Below are 14,259 nucleotides of genomic sequence, written 5' to 3'. Positions count from 1 at the left end.
ATCATCCTCTCTTATGCAGTAATTATACTCTCTCACACAGTAATGGCGCTTTTCCACTACACAGTTCCAGCACGACTCGGCTCGCCTGGACTCGGTACGGTTCCAGAACAGACCTTTTCCATTACAAAAAAGTACCTACTCAACGTGGGCGGGGTCGTCAAAGCATGGCTCTGCGAAACTGCCGTGACTTTGTTTTATACGCGAACAAAAACACATAAACAATGGAGGACATTGAGGCAGTGGTGTACTTGCTGCTGTATGTGGCTTATCACACACAAAGCAAGAAAATTGAGCTGTATGGCTGTAACTATGGTTGTAACGCTGCTGCCGGTATTTAAAAATGCCGGATGGCTCATGACTCTTCCAGCGACAACTCTTCTGACTAATCAGCGGCCAGCAGTGTGTCGACGTCACATTTTAGTACTGGCTTGGCTCGCTTGGAACCTCACCAGAGCAGGTACTAAAGAAATACAAGGTACCAGGTACTTTCCCTAGTGGAAACGCAAAAAGAACCAAGGCGAGTCGAGGCGAGTCATGCTGGAACTGTGTAGTGGAAAAGCGCCATAAATGGCAGTGCAGTCAAAGGAATTGTCACAGATTCAGGCAAATATTTTAATTCATACATTGTCATCTATATTCATTCCAATAGCCATTAATTCTCCCTCTCCCCAGCTTGTGGAGGTACTTTGTCTGGGACTGGGCAGTTTCACTCTCCCTTTCACCCCAATGCCTATCCCCACAACAAGGTCTGTGAGTGGGTAATTAACCAGCCCGAGGGCTATGTGGTCACACTCAACTTCCTGTCCTTTGATATTGAAGGAGGCTCCTGTCGTTTCGACTTTGTTGAGGTACGTCATTGTTAATATTTTACTTAAATGTATTTATGTATATATATATACTTCTACTGTGGTATTACTATTTTTTACTTTTTTTACTCTTTCATCTTGACTTTTATTTTCTTTATGTTGCATGTTTTTAACGGTGTACCACTTTGAGATGGAGTATAAATTACAGGAAGTATTATGAGTAGTAGTAGTAGTAGTAGAAGTAGTAGTAGTGGTAGTAGAAGTAGTAGTAGTGGTAGTAGTAGTATTACTTATTAATAGTAGTATTACCCATGACCTGTTCTTCTTTCGGTCCATCATATTGTACGTTGTATGTGTATGTACCAGTGGTGACACATGATAAATGCGACAAAATGAAACAATAATAAAAAATACACGTAAATAAATGTGTGGTTTGTAGGATGCCTAGAAAAGGGGATAGTGAAATCAGTTGTAATGGGGTTGTGTCCTCTGTCTTTCAGGTCAGGGATGGCTCAACGTCTAGCTCTCCTCTGCTGGGGACATTTTGTGGTGTTGAGATTCCCCCCAGGGTCCAGTCTACCCAGAGGTCACTGTACATTCGCTTCAGGACCGACTCCTCTATCAGCAATCATGGCTTTGAAGCAGCCTATGGCTCTGCCTTGGAGGGTGAGAGCACTATCAATATTTAGCATACTTCACTTGTATGTCACCAAAGATTTTACATATTACTGTACTGTTGTAAGAACTGCATGAACATTGGTGCAGATAACAAGCACAAACCTCCTACGGCATTTAAAAAAAACTTGAACAAGAATCACCTGTTCATGTTTGGTTTTAGAAAAGTACATGATGTGCATAACATGACACAAGCACTAGCCATTTATCCAGTGTTCTTTTTTAAAATGAGTGTGTTTTACAGCTGCTTTTTCAACATTTCAAAATCTACCAGTCTCTAAATTGACCAATTATCCTCTCCTATTATTGCTCTCTCTCCTCTCTACCCCAACCGGTCGAGGCAAATGGCCGCCCACTTTGAGCCTGGTTCTGAGGTTTCTTCCTGTTAAAAGTTTTCCTGTTTTCTTGCCATTGTCGCTAAGTGCTTGCTCATGTGGGAATGTTGGGTCTCTTTAAAATTAAAACCTGAAGAGTACGGTTTAGAACCTGCTCTATGTGTAAAGTGCCTTGAGATGACTTTGTTGTGATTTGACGCTATACAAATAAAGATTGATTGATTGATTGATTGATTTTGCATCTGCACTAGGCTGTGGTGACACCCTTACTAGTCCTTCAGGTGCTATCACAAGCCCTGGCCACCCCACAAACTACCCACATGGTGCCAACTGCACTTGGTACATCAGCGTTGCCCCAGGAAACCTAATTCGGCTGTCGTTTGACTCCTTCAACCTGGAGAGCCATGCCAGCTGCAACTTTGATTACCTAGAGATATACGACAATGGCACTGTGGAGACTGGAACCCTCATTGGCAGGTATATAATACTATGACAACATGTAGTGCTTCCATCCAATTGACAGTTCATAAAGGCTTTTGAAAATCAGCATAATGTAGATAATTGCTTTTTATTTGTTGTAAAAAGATTTGGATGCTTTGTACAGGTACTGCGGGCGTTCATTGCCTCCATCCATCACCAGTACTGACAGCCTGATGACCGTGCTTTTTGTATCAGACTCAAGTTTAGCCAGCGAGGGATTCTCTGCCAGCTATGTCTCCATGAATGCTACCACAGGTACATTAGATAAGATAAACGTTGTTGTTTCCTTAGGTAAACTTTTCTTTGCCTCAGCAAAGCTTTCATACAGCAGTAAAAACCAATAAGTGGGGGAAAAGTGGATGCGATTTGAGAGACATGAGATGTACCCAAGGAAACCACTTGAGGAGAGAGGAAGCGAGGAAACATGATTTTATAGACATGAGACTTCGTTTCCTCCGAGGCATCACCTGAAGCAATGTCTGTTTCTGATGGCGGTGGCAGCTCATCACAGCTGGATCATCTGTATTTATTGATATTCTGACTGAATGCATTATATATGAAAAAGACGACAGATTGTATAGAATATAAATGTGTTTAAAATGTGTTTATTGGTGACACAGACTCTCCCTTGTGTTAATTTTAGCAATTATAACATATAATATGCATCCATAATATCAGTTAATGGGGGAAATAATATATCATGAATAGAAACATCTTGCTAATAAATGAAGAAGGTTGTTTAGAAAGTTGACAGACAATTAACAGATTTTTAACTAGAAGGTGAATCAGAAAACAAAATATAGGCTTTGGGAATGTCACACTTGAGTTTATTCTGTAATCTGTCTTCCACTTCAGTGTCAAACTGCAGAGATGCTGTGATTTATCAGATCAGTCCAAACAGATGCAGCTGCCAATCAATAAATAAAGGGGGGGTGTCCGCAGGTGAAAGACTTCTGTGGAGGCTGCTCTTGTGTATCGCCACTCATAGCTCCTCAGAGATCCCTCCTCTCTCTTCAGAGCTGGAATAAGAGACATGGGATGCCCATCGAAATGGCATTTCGGAACAACTTGTGGTTCAGGCGAGGATCGAAGAAACATCAATTAAGAGCCTTAAGATTTACCCAATGTCCTCCGCACCACTTAAAGCAGCCTGATTGGATACAAATCAGAATTGCTTCACCCAGTCTGTGATTGGTTGGTTTTGTGGTACATTTATTTGTACACTGTCAATTTGAGCGAGCTTTCAGAGTTAAGTAAAGGGAGCAGAGATGCTGTGAGCGAGCATGCGAGTTACTGCCATTGCAAAGAGCAGAGATTGAGTGAACGTGTAGGCAGAGTTGAGCACTCACAGGACAAATTTTGTCTGTTCAGACTAATAATTTTTGTATTTGCTTGCAAGAGTCCCACTGTGTGCTCAGGAAAGTCCCACTGTGTGCTCTATAATGTGGAACAAAAATAATGACAGAGTTTTCAGTGGACTAAGAGCTGTGCAAAAATAAATATGTATAGAAATTAGGGCTGTCAATCGATTTAAAATATTTAATCGCATGAATTTCATGAGGTAACTTTTGATTAATCGCAAATTAATCTCACTTTTTAATTTTTTTCTAAATGTTCTATTTTATGTAAATGTTTGTTTGTTATTATTCAAACAATCCAGAACAATCTGCTGTTAGTTATGATATCAGTTAGGAACTAGTTACATTCACTCACCTGTTCACTGTTCACACACACACATGCACTCTCACACACACAAACATACATTTATATACAGGGGTTGTTTTTTTTTAATCTAAAGTATTTAGTACAGATTCCAAAGATCTGGTCAAATTTTACCCTCTCATCATCTCTACAACATAAAAAACAGAAGTATTGTTGTTGTTCCATTAATTTGTATATATGTATTTATATATATGTCTTATTCATCATTGAATTGTAATTATTTTGTACCTATTTTTTAAATCTATCTATGAATCGATGTCTCAGACTGTGGTGAAACCTTCACCTCACCCACTGGATCCTTCAGTTCACCCAACTACCCTGACTACTACCCCACCAACAGAGACTGTATCTACAAGATCATTGTGCAAGTCAACATGCAGATTATGCTCAACTTCACCAATTTTGAACTGGAGGGTTCCTCTCCTTCTTGCAACTTTGACTTTGTGGAAATCAGGTTAGTACAGACTTAAAATATTCAGTCTGAAATGATGGCCTACGAAAAATAAGTACTATTGTTTATAAATGCCATAATGGGAGTTTCCAGAAGTAATAATAAACCATTATAATAATAATAATTTATTTTATAATATAATACTACTACTACTACTAATAATAATAATAACATTATCTTTTTAAGTCCTGTCTAATATCAACATAATATTTTCGGGAACTAAAACATATGAAACAGTTTTAACTAGTCTAGTTATAGTAGGTTATAAAAATGGTATTGGTACATTCTCTGGAACTTCATTGTCAATATTTACCACTTACATTTTACATCTTAGGGGTATCTGTTGTCCACACTTTAATACTGTATGAAAAGCTTCTTCTTCCGTACATTAAATATCTGCAGCCTCGGCAGGCAGCAGGAATGGTATCAATCAATCAATCAATCTTTATTTATATAGGGCTAAATCACAACAAAAGTCATCTCAAGGCACTTTATCTAAAAGGAAAGTTTTAAGCCTACTCTTAAAAGTAGAGAGGGTGTCTGCCCTCCGGACTGAATCTGGAAGATGGTTCCACAGGAGAGGAGCCTGATAACTGAAGGCTCTGCCTCCCATTCTACTTTTAGAGATACTAGGAACCACAAGTAGGCCTGCATGCTGGGAGCTCTTTAAGATATGATGGAGCCTGATCATTAAGAGCTTTAAAAGTGAGGAGAAGGATTTTAAATTCTATTCTAGATTTTACAAGAAGCCAATGCAGTGAAGCTAAACTGGGAGTAATATGATCTCTCTTTCTAGTTTTCGTCTGTCACTCAGATGCTAAAGCTAGCGACGGAGCAGTAACAAATGTGACCAGCTGACCAACACACGCACTGCAGCATTACCTCTGAGGTGAAGAAAATAACTGTCAGTCACACCCCAGCGTGTTGTACAGCTGATGACTTTCCTAGAGCTAACGGTACAGCAGAGAGGTTGCTCTCACTGCTGGATATATAATATTAACATTGATGACAGCGAAGCACTCTGCTTATTCTTATGTTTCATATATTCATTAGCATGCGAGGTCATTGATAAACAATGGAGATGAGAGTTGTCATGTCACTGAAAACTTGTGTAAGCCAATTGTTCCACACAAAGAATTGATCAGGAATTGATAAGGGAATCAATGAAGAATTGGACCGATAAGCAGAATTGTTAAAGGCATCGGTATCAATAAAATCTTATCAATGCCCATCCCTAATGTTTACTTGGGTTTCAGATTTTCAGCTGTTTCCCTTCTGTGTTCCTCGCATCATGTTTGTTAGCCCAGCCCTGCCCTCAGTGTTTTTCCCCAGCCTATATCAGTCTTGTCAGCCCTGCCCTGTCTAGTCACCAGGGCCCTGTTACATAATCGACTTAATAATCATATATATATATATATATATATATATATATATATATATATATATATATATATATATATATATATATATAGAGTCAAGTACATAGTCAACTTAACGTGTGTATGGATGCAAAAATATTTGGACTAGAGATCCATATGTCTTTAACTGCTGTTTTCCTGATAGGAAGCGCTGTTTTAAAGGTATTGGTTACTGATTAGTACATTAAAAATAATGTCTAAAAAGTGTTTAGTGGATGCATGTCTAGGCGTTTCTATTTTTCTTTTAATTGATAAAGGTCCAGTATATATAACGACCAGAACCCATGCACTGTTTCTCTGTTAGTCAAGGTCACGCCCGTCGATAGGGGGGGACCAACGGGTCTGTTGTCCTGGGGGGGGGGGGAAGAAGAAGAACTGGGCCCTCATTAATTATGGAATAATTTTTCAAAATAGGCCTATTTGTGGAAAAAATGTGTAATATTTGAGTTACATAAAAGCTTTTTATTTGTTTTCTTCCTAATTGCCCTTGAAATAGTGGTCAAGAACCCCCCCCCCCCCCCCCCACACACACACACACACACACAAAAATGGTTTGGCCACTGATCAAAATTTGATGTTGTCATTTGAGTTTAAGTTCAGTACGCTAAAAATGTCCAGTCAGCCCAAGTCCGGTGTTCAGAAAAGTAAAGAAAAGAAAAGAAGAGAAGAAGAAAATAGAGGCCTTAGAGATTTTCTAAACAAATATTTAAAAAAAGGTGGTGACAGTGAAGCTGGAACTAGTAAAGTCAACGTAGAGCAAGGTAAAAAACAGCGCAGCCAACGTTTACCGGCAGCCTTGTAACGTAACCTAACAGGTCAGCTCTAATGTTAACGTCCATTAGCTTGTATAAAAGCCTGACACAACACGTTATCTTTGACAGAAACAGTTGAGTTTGGTAGCTCCGTCAGAGAGGAGAGAGATCCAGCTGCAGTCAGGTGACAGAGAGAGTGATGCGGGAGAGCTGCCCCGCAACGGAGGGACAGAGTCAGGCTACCGGTGAGAGAGAAGAGAGAGAGAGTCACAGTGGAGCGGGAGGGGCCCGCTGCCCCGTCAGAGTCAGAGCAGGATGGATCAGAGACAGATCAGATATTTAATTTCAGCGATCCTGCATTATGGCCAACTAAAATGACCGAGTCTGATAGAGTAGGAGTAGGAAGAGCAGAGGAGAGGCAGTGTTGGGGAGACTTAAACTACATGTAGTTGAACTACATAGCTTAACTACAATTTGCTGTAACTACAATTATGGTCAATAACATGACATTTATTATTATCATTTTTTTAAAAATGTTGTTGGCATAGACGCCTTTATTTAGCAGCATATGGCATGTGCTCTAACCACTCGACCACCTGCACATGAAATATTTTTTATTACCTATACCTATATAATATATTTTTTATTTTACCATTATTGTGTTCCAGAACTCTCTTTGAAAAAAGGCATGAATCATGTCATGACATGCCAACATTGTTGTTCAAGACACACCGATCTAGAATATATCTACCTCTTTGGGTTTTTTATTACATTTTTTGTTGACTGATTTACATTTCTGATTTACTGTACATGTGGGTATTGTGGTAGGATTTTCATTTTCTCTTTATATTACCCAACATGTCTATAGATTACCCAACATGTCTATGGTGAACCTACAGTATGTTGACCAGCTTTTTTTCTTTAAAAAAATAAAACTGAGTTGAGAGGCATATTTCTGCTGGCATGTGAATTTTTTGTTGGCTATTATATTTAGTTTAATATACACCACATGTTGATTTATTTAACGCTGAGTTAAATCAGTATAATGAGTATCAGTAGTTGCTAAAGCTACTATTTTTAGCTGTAGTACAAACTACATTTCTCCAGGGGTAGTTTGTTCAAACTACTGTCAGGCTGAACTTCATGTAGTTTTACAAGCTACGCTTGCAAAGTAGCTCCCCCAACATTGAGGAGAGGAGAGGAAGTGCAGAGGAGAGGAAGAGCAGAGGAAAAGGAGAGATCCGGGCGCGGGGGGGCCCATCTAAGATTATCTCGTCCTGGGCCCAGGCAAGACTGTCAGCTGGCCTGGTCAAGGTGTGTCCCTTCATTGAGGAGCTTGTACATGACAGAGCTGCCATAGTACGCAGGGCACTGCAATGAGAACACACCTTCAGAGACAGATCAGACCCATTCAATCGATCAGTTATTTCCTGCTTTCAATTTTATTTATTGTTTTTTGTGATCATATGTTTAAATTCTTCATACGTCTTCAGCAGAAGTGTCTGCTGGAGACTGCTGCTGCTGTGTTGCTCTTCTGTGGTGGATTTGCTCATGAATGGCGTGCACACGAAATTAGTCTGAATACTTGAGCCTGTCTTGAATTAGTTTGATTGCGTGAACCTAGATCGGCCTTTATGGAACCGCTTTAGCCTGATCTCATTTGTTAGGCTCATTCAAGTCAGGTCTTCAACAATAAGCAACACTTTTCCGAGCTTACTTTATGGAACGGACCCCAGGCTTGACTCATTTAATCAACAGATCTCAGTCTTCAGACAGTTGATTGCTCGAATCTTTTGCTCTTGATGGGATGTAATTTTAGGAATTTTAAACCAGTGAATTTTTAACTTCAATATGACAAGCCAAAAAAAGATGGACCAGGAACATGGACATATGTCTGTGGTCATACATGATCACTGACATTTTGAATTCCCTCCATCTTCTGCAGGGATGGTGGCTATGAGACATCTCCCTTGATTGGTAAGTTCTGTGCCAATCAGAGGCCTCCAGTCCTTGTATCCCACAGTAACCGTCTTTGGGTCAGATTCCACTCTGATGCAAGTGTGCCACGTCAAGGATTCACTGCCTTCTGGGATGGTACACAGACTGGTGAGTGCACTTCTGCACATGTTTTGGTCATACTCACACACACACAAACACATGTGCCTGTCCATATGATTTCATTTCTTTTCCTAAGGCTGTGGAGGGCTTATGACAACTGCATCTGGAGCATTTTCCTCGCCTAACTACCCACTGCCCTACCACCCTAATGCTGAGTGCTACTGGAACATCAGGACCAACCAGGGCAGCCAGCTTCTCCTCTCTTTCTCTGATTTCCACTTGGAGTCCAGCTCTGCCTGCTCTTATGATTACCTGTCCGTGAGTACTGTACCTCCATAGAATTTGAGTGCATTATACAGTGGTTGATCATTTATGGGCTGATCACTTGTTTAAAAAGTTTAAAAAAACATCGGTATTGAGAGAGTGCTGGGATACCTTTTGAAACTCCACAGATACACATGGAAAAGTAGGTAATGTATAATATACTGTCCATAATATAGTTTGTTTCAAACACAGTGGTAGAAACACACATCTCTGTAGAGTTTTTATACATAAGTACATGTGTATAAAAAGTGTGATGGATAAAAGAATAAGGTTAAACAACTGCATGTTGGGAATAACAGTAAAATTGTCATTTTACACATTACACATCTATGCATGTAAGTCAGCATTTAAGAATATGTTTAAAAATATATACAATACATTACCCAGAATCTAAATCAAGAGCTGAGTTATAGTGATTCATGAACTCCAAACAAACAATAGTGACGTTTTTCTCTTTACAATTTACTATTGCAATAGACCAGAGATTGATATCATTTAAAGCTGCAGTCTGTAGTTAAGAGAAAAAAGTGGACTTTGAACGAGTTCAGGCTCCAGGTCCCTCCTTCTTCCTTTCTGCTGCGCTGCAGCCCTGCCTTGAAAGCCCCTCCCCACAGAGGAACCCCCTCCCCGTGCACGCTGCACGCACGTGAAAGCTCGTCCCCACAGTAGAGCAACCGAGTGAGAGCAAAGCAGACGATGCACGGGGGAGGAGTGCTGCAGAGGGAGCACGCGCTGTGCCGGGGAGGGGGGCTGCCAGCAGCGTGTGTACAGCGTTTTTGACCCTCCTCCGGGCTCTGATTGGTTGTTTTGATTCGTGAGCGGTGGATTCTTGCAAATCATTTCACGACCATTGGGTGGACCCAGAGAGAGTGAATTTTGTCACAGTTTATCTATATCTGATCATAATGACAATTTTAGCAAATATAACAAAAAAATAGTTACAGACTGCAGCTTTAATGTGTTTTGTTTCCATTATTTGACCTTTTTTTTGTGTGTGTGTTTGCATTTGTGTGGGTGTGTCTGTCCATTGTTCAGGTGTATGATGGTAACAGCAGCAGTGCCACAGAGCTGGCTAAGTTATGTGGCAGCCAGCCACCCAGCAACATCAGCTCTTCCAGTAATCAGCTTTACATCAAGCTACGCACTGACAGCAGCGTTAGCACTGGAGGCTTCTTTGCAACATACACTTCCAGTACGTATAAGTAATCATCAAAGTAAATGTAGTAGTACAAAAAGAAAAAAAATGAAGCTGAAAAAATCTTTTTGATTAACATGCAGTAACACACAGCTTTCATGTTCTTTCTTCATTTGCTTCATTTCAACATGTGTGACATTGTTTGACTACAGACAATGATAATGGTAATGTTGGTACATCATGCATATTTTGAATGAAATACAATAGATTCAAAATAAGAACTGCAATTTAGTCATGTTTATTAACATTTAACAAAGTAAATATAACTTGTTATATATATATATATATATATATATATATATATATAACAACATATAACTATTCATTTCTGCAGATTTACTTCATCATAATAACATAAACCTTAATGTTTGTGCAATTTTCAAAAATAAGCTGTTTTATCAATTGATTTAAACATATAAATCTTAATAGATACATGTCTAAGATGATGTGTTGTATTTAAAAATACAGGATATTAGTATAAGCCATGGTCCCCTGAATTACAATCATGACTACCAGATATTGACTGAACTCCCAGAATTCATCTGAGATATAAACTTGTTGTTTGTTTTCAGAATGTCAAGGGGTGCTCATTTCAGGCCAGCACAGAGGAATGGTGGAGTCACTAAATTTTCCTAACAGCTACCCCATCAACTCAGAGTGCAGCTGGACTATCCAGGCCAGCAGTGGAAACACCATCAACTACACCTTTACTGCCTTCCAGGTGGAGGCCACTTCCAGCAGTTGTCAGTATGACTCCATCAAGGTACACAGACAGACACCATTCACCTTGCTTGCACCTTGCTTCCTTGTTGATATTCTGTCTCTCTCTGTTAAAATAAACCTACCATAAAAATGATGGACTGTTCATGTCTTTGTAAGGGGGAAAACTGACAAAATCAGCAGGGGATCAAATAATTATTTCCTCCACTGTATATCAATGGAGACACTTACAACTATCACTGTGGGAGCCTGGTTTTGATTTTTGGAAAATGTTGTATCCACATAACCTACAAACCTGTATGAGAATGTTATTCCAGAGTGTTTTATAACTGTTAGTCCAACACGATTTGTTTGACACATCGCTCAGAGGTCTAGATATCTATTAAATGTATGGTTGTGTTTTAATTGAAATAAACTGCTTTTATAGTCTATTTTAATTTGATAAAAATAAAAACAACTATTCTTCAGATTTTTTTGTCACTGTCAGTTTTGATATACAAAACTATGTATTATAACATCCACTCATATCACTTTAAATGTTTTTGTCCAAGCTCTATAATGGACCTAATGAACAAGCTCCTCTGATCGGCACATTCTGTGGATACACGCCACCACCAGCCAACAGCACCACAACCTCAGCCCTTACCGTGGTGTTCCGCACTGACTCATCTGTGTCCTTGTCTGGCTTCCAGATGATGTGGTACCAGTATGGTAAGAGGGAAATGTGTTTTGTTTTTAAGTTTTTTTTAAATCAGCAGGACTACATAAAGTGATATTCAGTACTCTTAACTTCATGCATGCTGTAAAATTTGTGTTAAAATCTATTGCAATGTCAACTGTCATAGTTCTAGAGCTCGGATCATCACTATATTAGAAATATTGTCAGGTTTAGGTGATGAACACTTTCTTTATTCAAATTGTAAGACTCTTTGGTCCCATCTTACTTGAAGTCTGTCCCTGCAGGTTGTGGTGGGGAGCATTCTGGTCCCAGTGGCTCCTTCAACAGTCCAGACTACCCAAACAGGTATCCAGAAAACAAGGAGTGCATCTGGTATATTACGACGTCAGCTGGTAGCAGCATCACTCTCACTATACATGAGTTTGATGTGGAGTTTCACCAAGATTGTAACTATGATGTGCTGGAGGTAAGATATGAGGCTTTCTGTTTTGAGCAGAAAACAATCCCCAAATAAAAAAAAATCAAATTGATTGTGTTGATGCAAATGTTTTTTGCAACATTGCTCTAGCTGATAGAACCTGAACAGATGTACTCTGTTCCTTTTGTTTTTTAGAAAGATGAAAATCACATAGTTTGGTGAAGGTCAGTTTAATCAGTGATACAATTATTAATACAAATTTAGTTGAAGCTGTCAGGAGAAGAGAAGCACAGTCTCTCACAGTTTCCTTGCAGCTTACTGTGGTAGCTGGTTTTGGTCGAGGTAACTTTAACTACTTTGTATGGTTTTACTGTTTAGTTTAATAGTTTAATCTTAAATAATGCACTACATACAACACAATTAAGCCTTTCCAAACCAAACTTGCTTTATCAACAAAAATAAGTTCTCATTTACAAATACCAAAACAGGTAGTGATGGGGTTTATGGGAAATTTGGTCGTCTTATGAGAATTAGGCAACCAATTGTTGCATTCCCCTGCATCAGTCTCATTAAAACAATCAATGTGACATGTCATCAAACATTTTACAGCAAAAAAAAGGACAATTTTTGACAAAAGCTGCTACACAATCAAACCTTTTTGATCATAACAATCACAAAAAATGACATCCTGGAGGAGCTGTCTATGAAGTGAATCAGTTCATCAGCAAGACTTCTATCCAAATCAGAACGAATGGCAAAAGAAAGATGTCAATGGCATTACTGTCTGTTTTCAGTGTTGCTCTGGAATGACCAGAGCTCTTAACAGTGCAACTGTCATTATAAGATGTATTAAAATGTTAACACAATGAACCAGAAATAAACATATTGCTGTTGGTCTCTCAATCAGTACTTTTGACTTCCCCTCAGGTGTTTGGAGGCCCAGACCTGTCAGCCCCTCAGCTGGCCAAGCTCTGTAGCACCACAACTAGCCCAATGCATGTCTCCAGCACTGGTAACCTGCTCACAGTTCGCTTCAAGTCAGATGCCTATGTCAGCGGTCGAGGTTTCAATGCAAGCTGGACTGAAAACCTAGGAGGTGGGTGAACATCATTGAGTACGTGCCCATATGCTTTACCTCTGTCCCACTATACTATGGAAGAACACACTGTATTACTGATTTGGGTGGGAGTTGTGAATGTAGCTTTCCTCTTAATTTGGGGAAAGATAAGCAACAAGTTAATGACAAAAACAAGTTGGACATTTCATGGTGGAATGTCAGCGTGAGCCAGGTGTTCTTTGGAGGGAAAGATGGCATCATGCAAAGTAGAAATGCCTAATTTGGGAGACAAAAATGCTTACTTTCACACGCCGACATTTTGTTTTGTGGAGATTGAGATTCAGTTTGCTGTCTTTCAGTGATTAAAATTCTTTGTGTTGTTTGTCTGCTGCAGCTTCAGCTAGAGCTACAGCTGCTTCACTTTCAAATTTCAAGGCGTCTTCCAGTAGAGTAGCTTTTTCATCTGGCATGTGCCTTTTCAATCAATCAATCAATCAATCTTTATTTGTATAGCGCCAAATCACAACAAAGTTATCTCAAGGCACTTTACACATAGAGCAGGTTCTAAACCGAACTCTTCAGGTTTTAATTTTAAAGAGACCCAACATTCCCACATGAGCAGCACTTAGCAACAATGGCAAGAAAAAACTCCCTTTAAACGTGAAGACACCTCAGACAGAACCAGGCTCAAAGTGGGAGAACATCTGCCTCGACTGGTTGGGGTAGAGAGGAGAGAGAGGAAGAATAAGAGAGAGAGAGAAGCACATTGAAAATAAACATTGAAGCTAGAAGGTCCGGGACTGGAATCTGTCATCCGGACGTCTACAGGCCCAGATTACCTGTGAGACGAGAAAGCACAGACAACTCCGGGGAAGAAGTTTAGGTTATTGAATGCATTAATAGTACATGAATGTTATTGGATATAGATAGATGGATAGAGAGAGAGAGGAGGAGAGAGGAGCTCAGTGCATCATGGAGGTAGGAGTCCCCCGGCAGTCTAAGCCTATAGCAGCATAAACTAGGAGCTGGCTAACTATAAGCTTTATCAAAAAGGAAAGTTTTAAGCCTACTCTTAAACGTAGAGAGGGTGTCTGCCCTCCGGACCGAATCTGGGAGATGGTTCCACAGGAGAGGAGCCTGATAACTGAAGGCTCTGCCTCCCATTCTAC

At 39.7% G+C, this 14,259-nt stretch overlaps 1 protein-coding gene across 1 annotated transcript in view; it reads left to right on the top strand.

Annotated features, from left to right (window-relative positions):
- cubn (cubilin (intrinsic factor-cobalamin receptor)) overlaps positions 1-14,259 on the top strand; it is a 125,323-nt gene that overhangs the window by 43,022 nt on the left and 68,042 nt on the right. Inside the window, exons 19-30 of the mRNA XM_062441464.1 lie at positions 673-848; positions 1,307-1,472; positions 2,068-2,293; positions 2,421-2,551; positions 4,283-4,472; positions 8,585-8,745; positions 8,834-9,015; positions 10,057-10,213; positions 10,789-10,979; positions 11,488-11,647; positions 11,900-12,081; positions 12,961-13,129. Coding sequence (XP_062297448.1) covers positions 673-848; positions 1,307-1,472; positions 2,068-2,293; positions 2,421-2,551; positions 4,283-4,472; positions 8,585-8,745; positions 8,834-9,015; positions 10,057-10,213; positions 10,789-10,979; positions 11,488-11,647; positions 11,900-12,081; positions 12,961-13,129 — 2,091 coding nt within the window. The remainder of the gene's footprint in view (positions 1-672; positions 849-1,306; positions 1,473-2,067; positions 2,294-2,420; positions 2,552-4,282; positions 4,473-8,584; positions 8,746-8,833; positions 9,016-10,056; positions 10,214-10,788; positions 10,980-11,487; positions 11,648-11,899; positions 12,082-12,960; positions 13,130-14,259) is intronic.

The sequence above is a fragment of the Scomber scombrus genome, chromosome 20 (genome assembly GCF_963691925.1).
Source record: "Scomber scombrus chromosome 20, fScoSco1.1, whole genome shotgun sequence".
Classification (NCBI taxonomy): domain Eukaryota; kingdom Metazoa; phylum Chordata; class Actinopteri; order Scombriformes; family Scombridae; genus Scomber; species Scomber scombrus.
The sequence above is the reverse complement of the archived record's forward strand: the minus strand, read 5'-3'. Positions and strand labels throughout refer to the sequence as shown.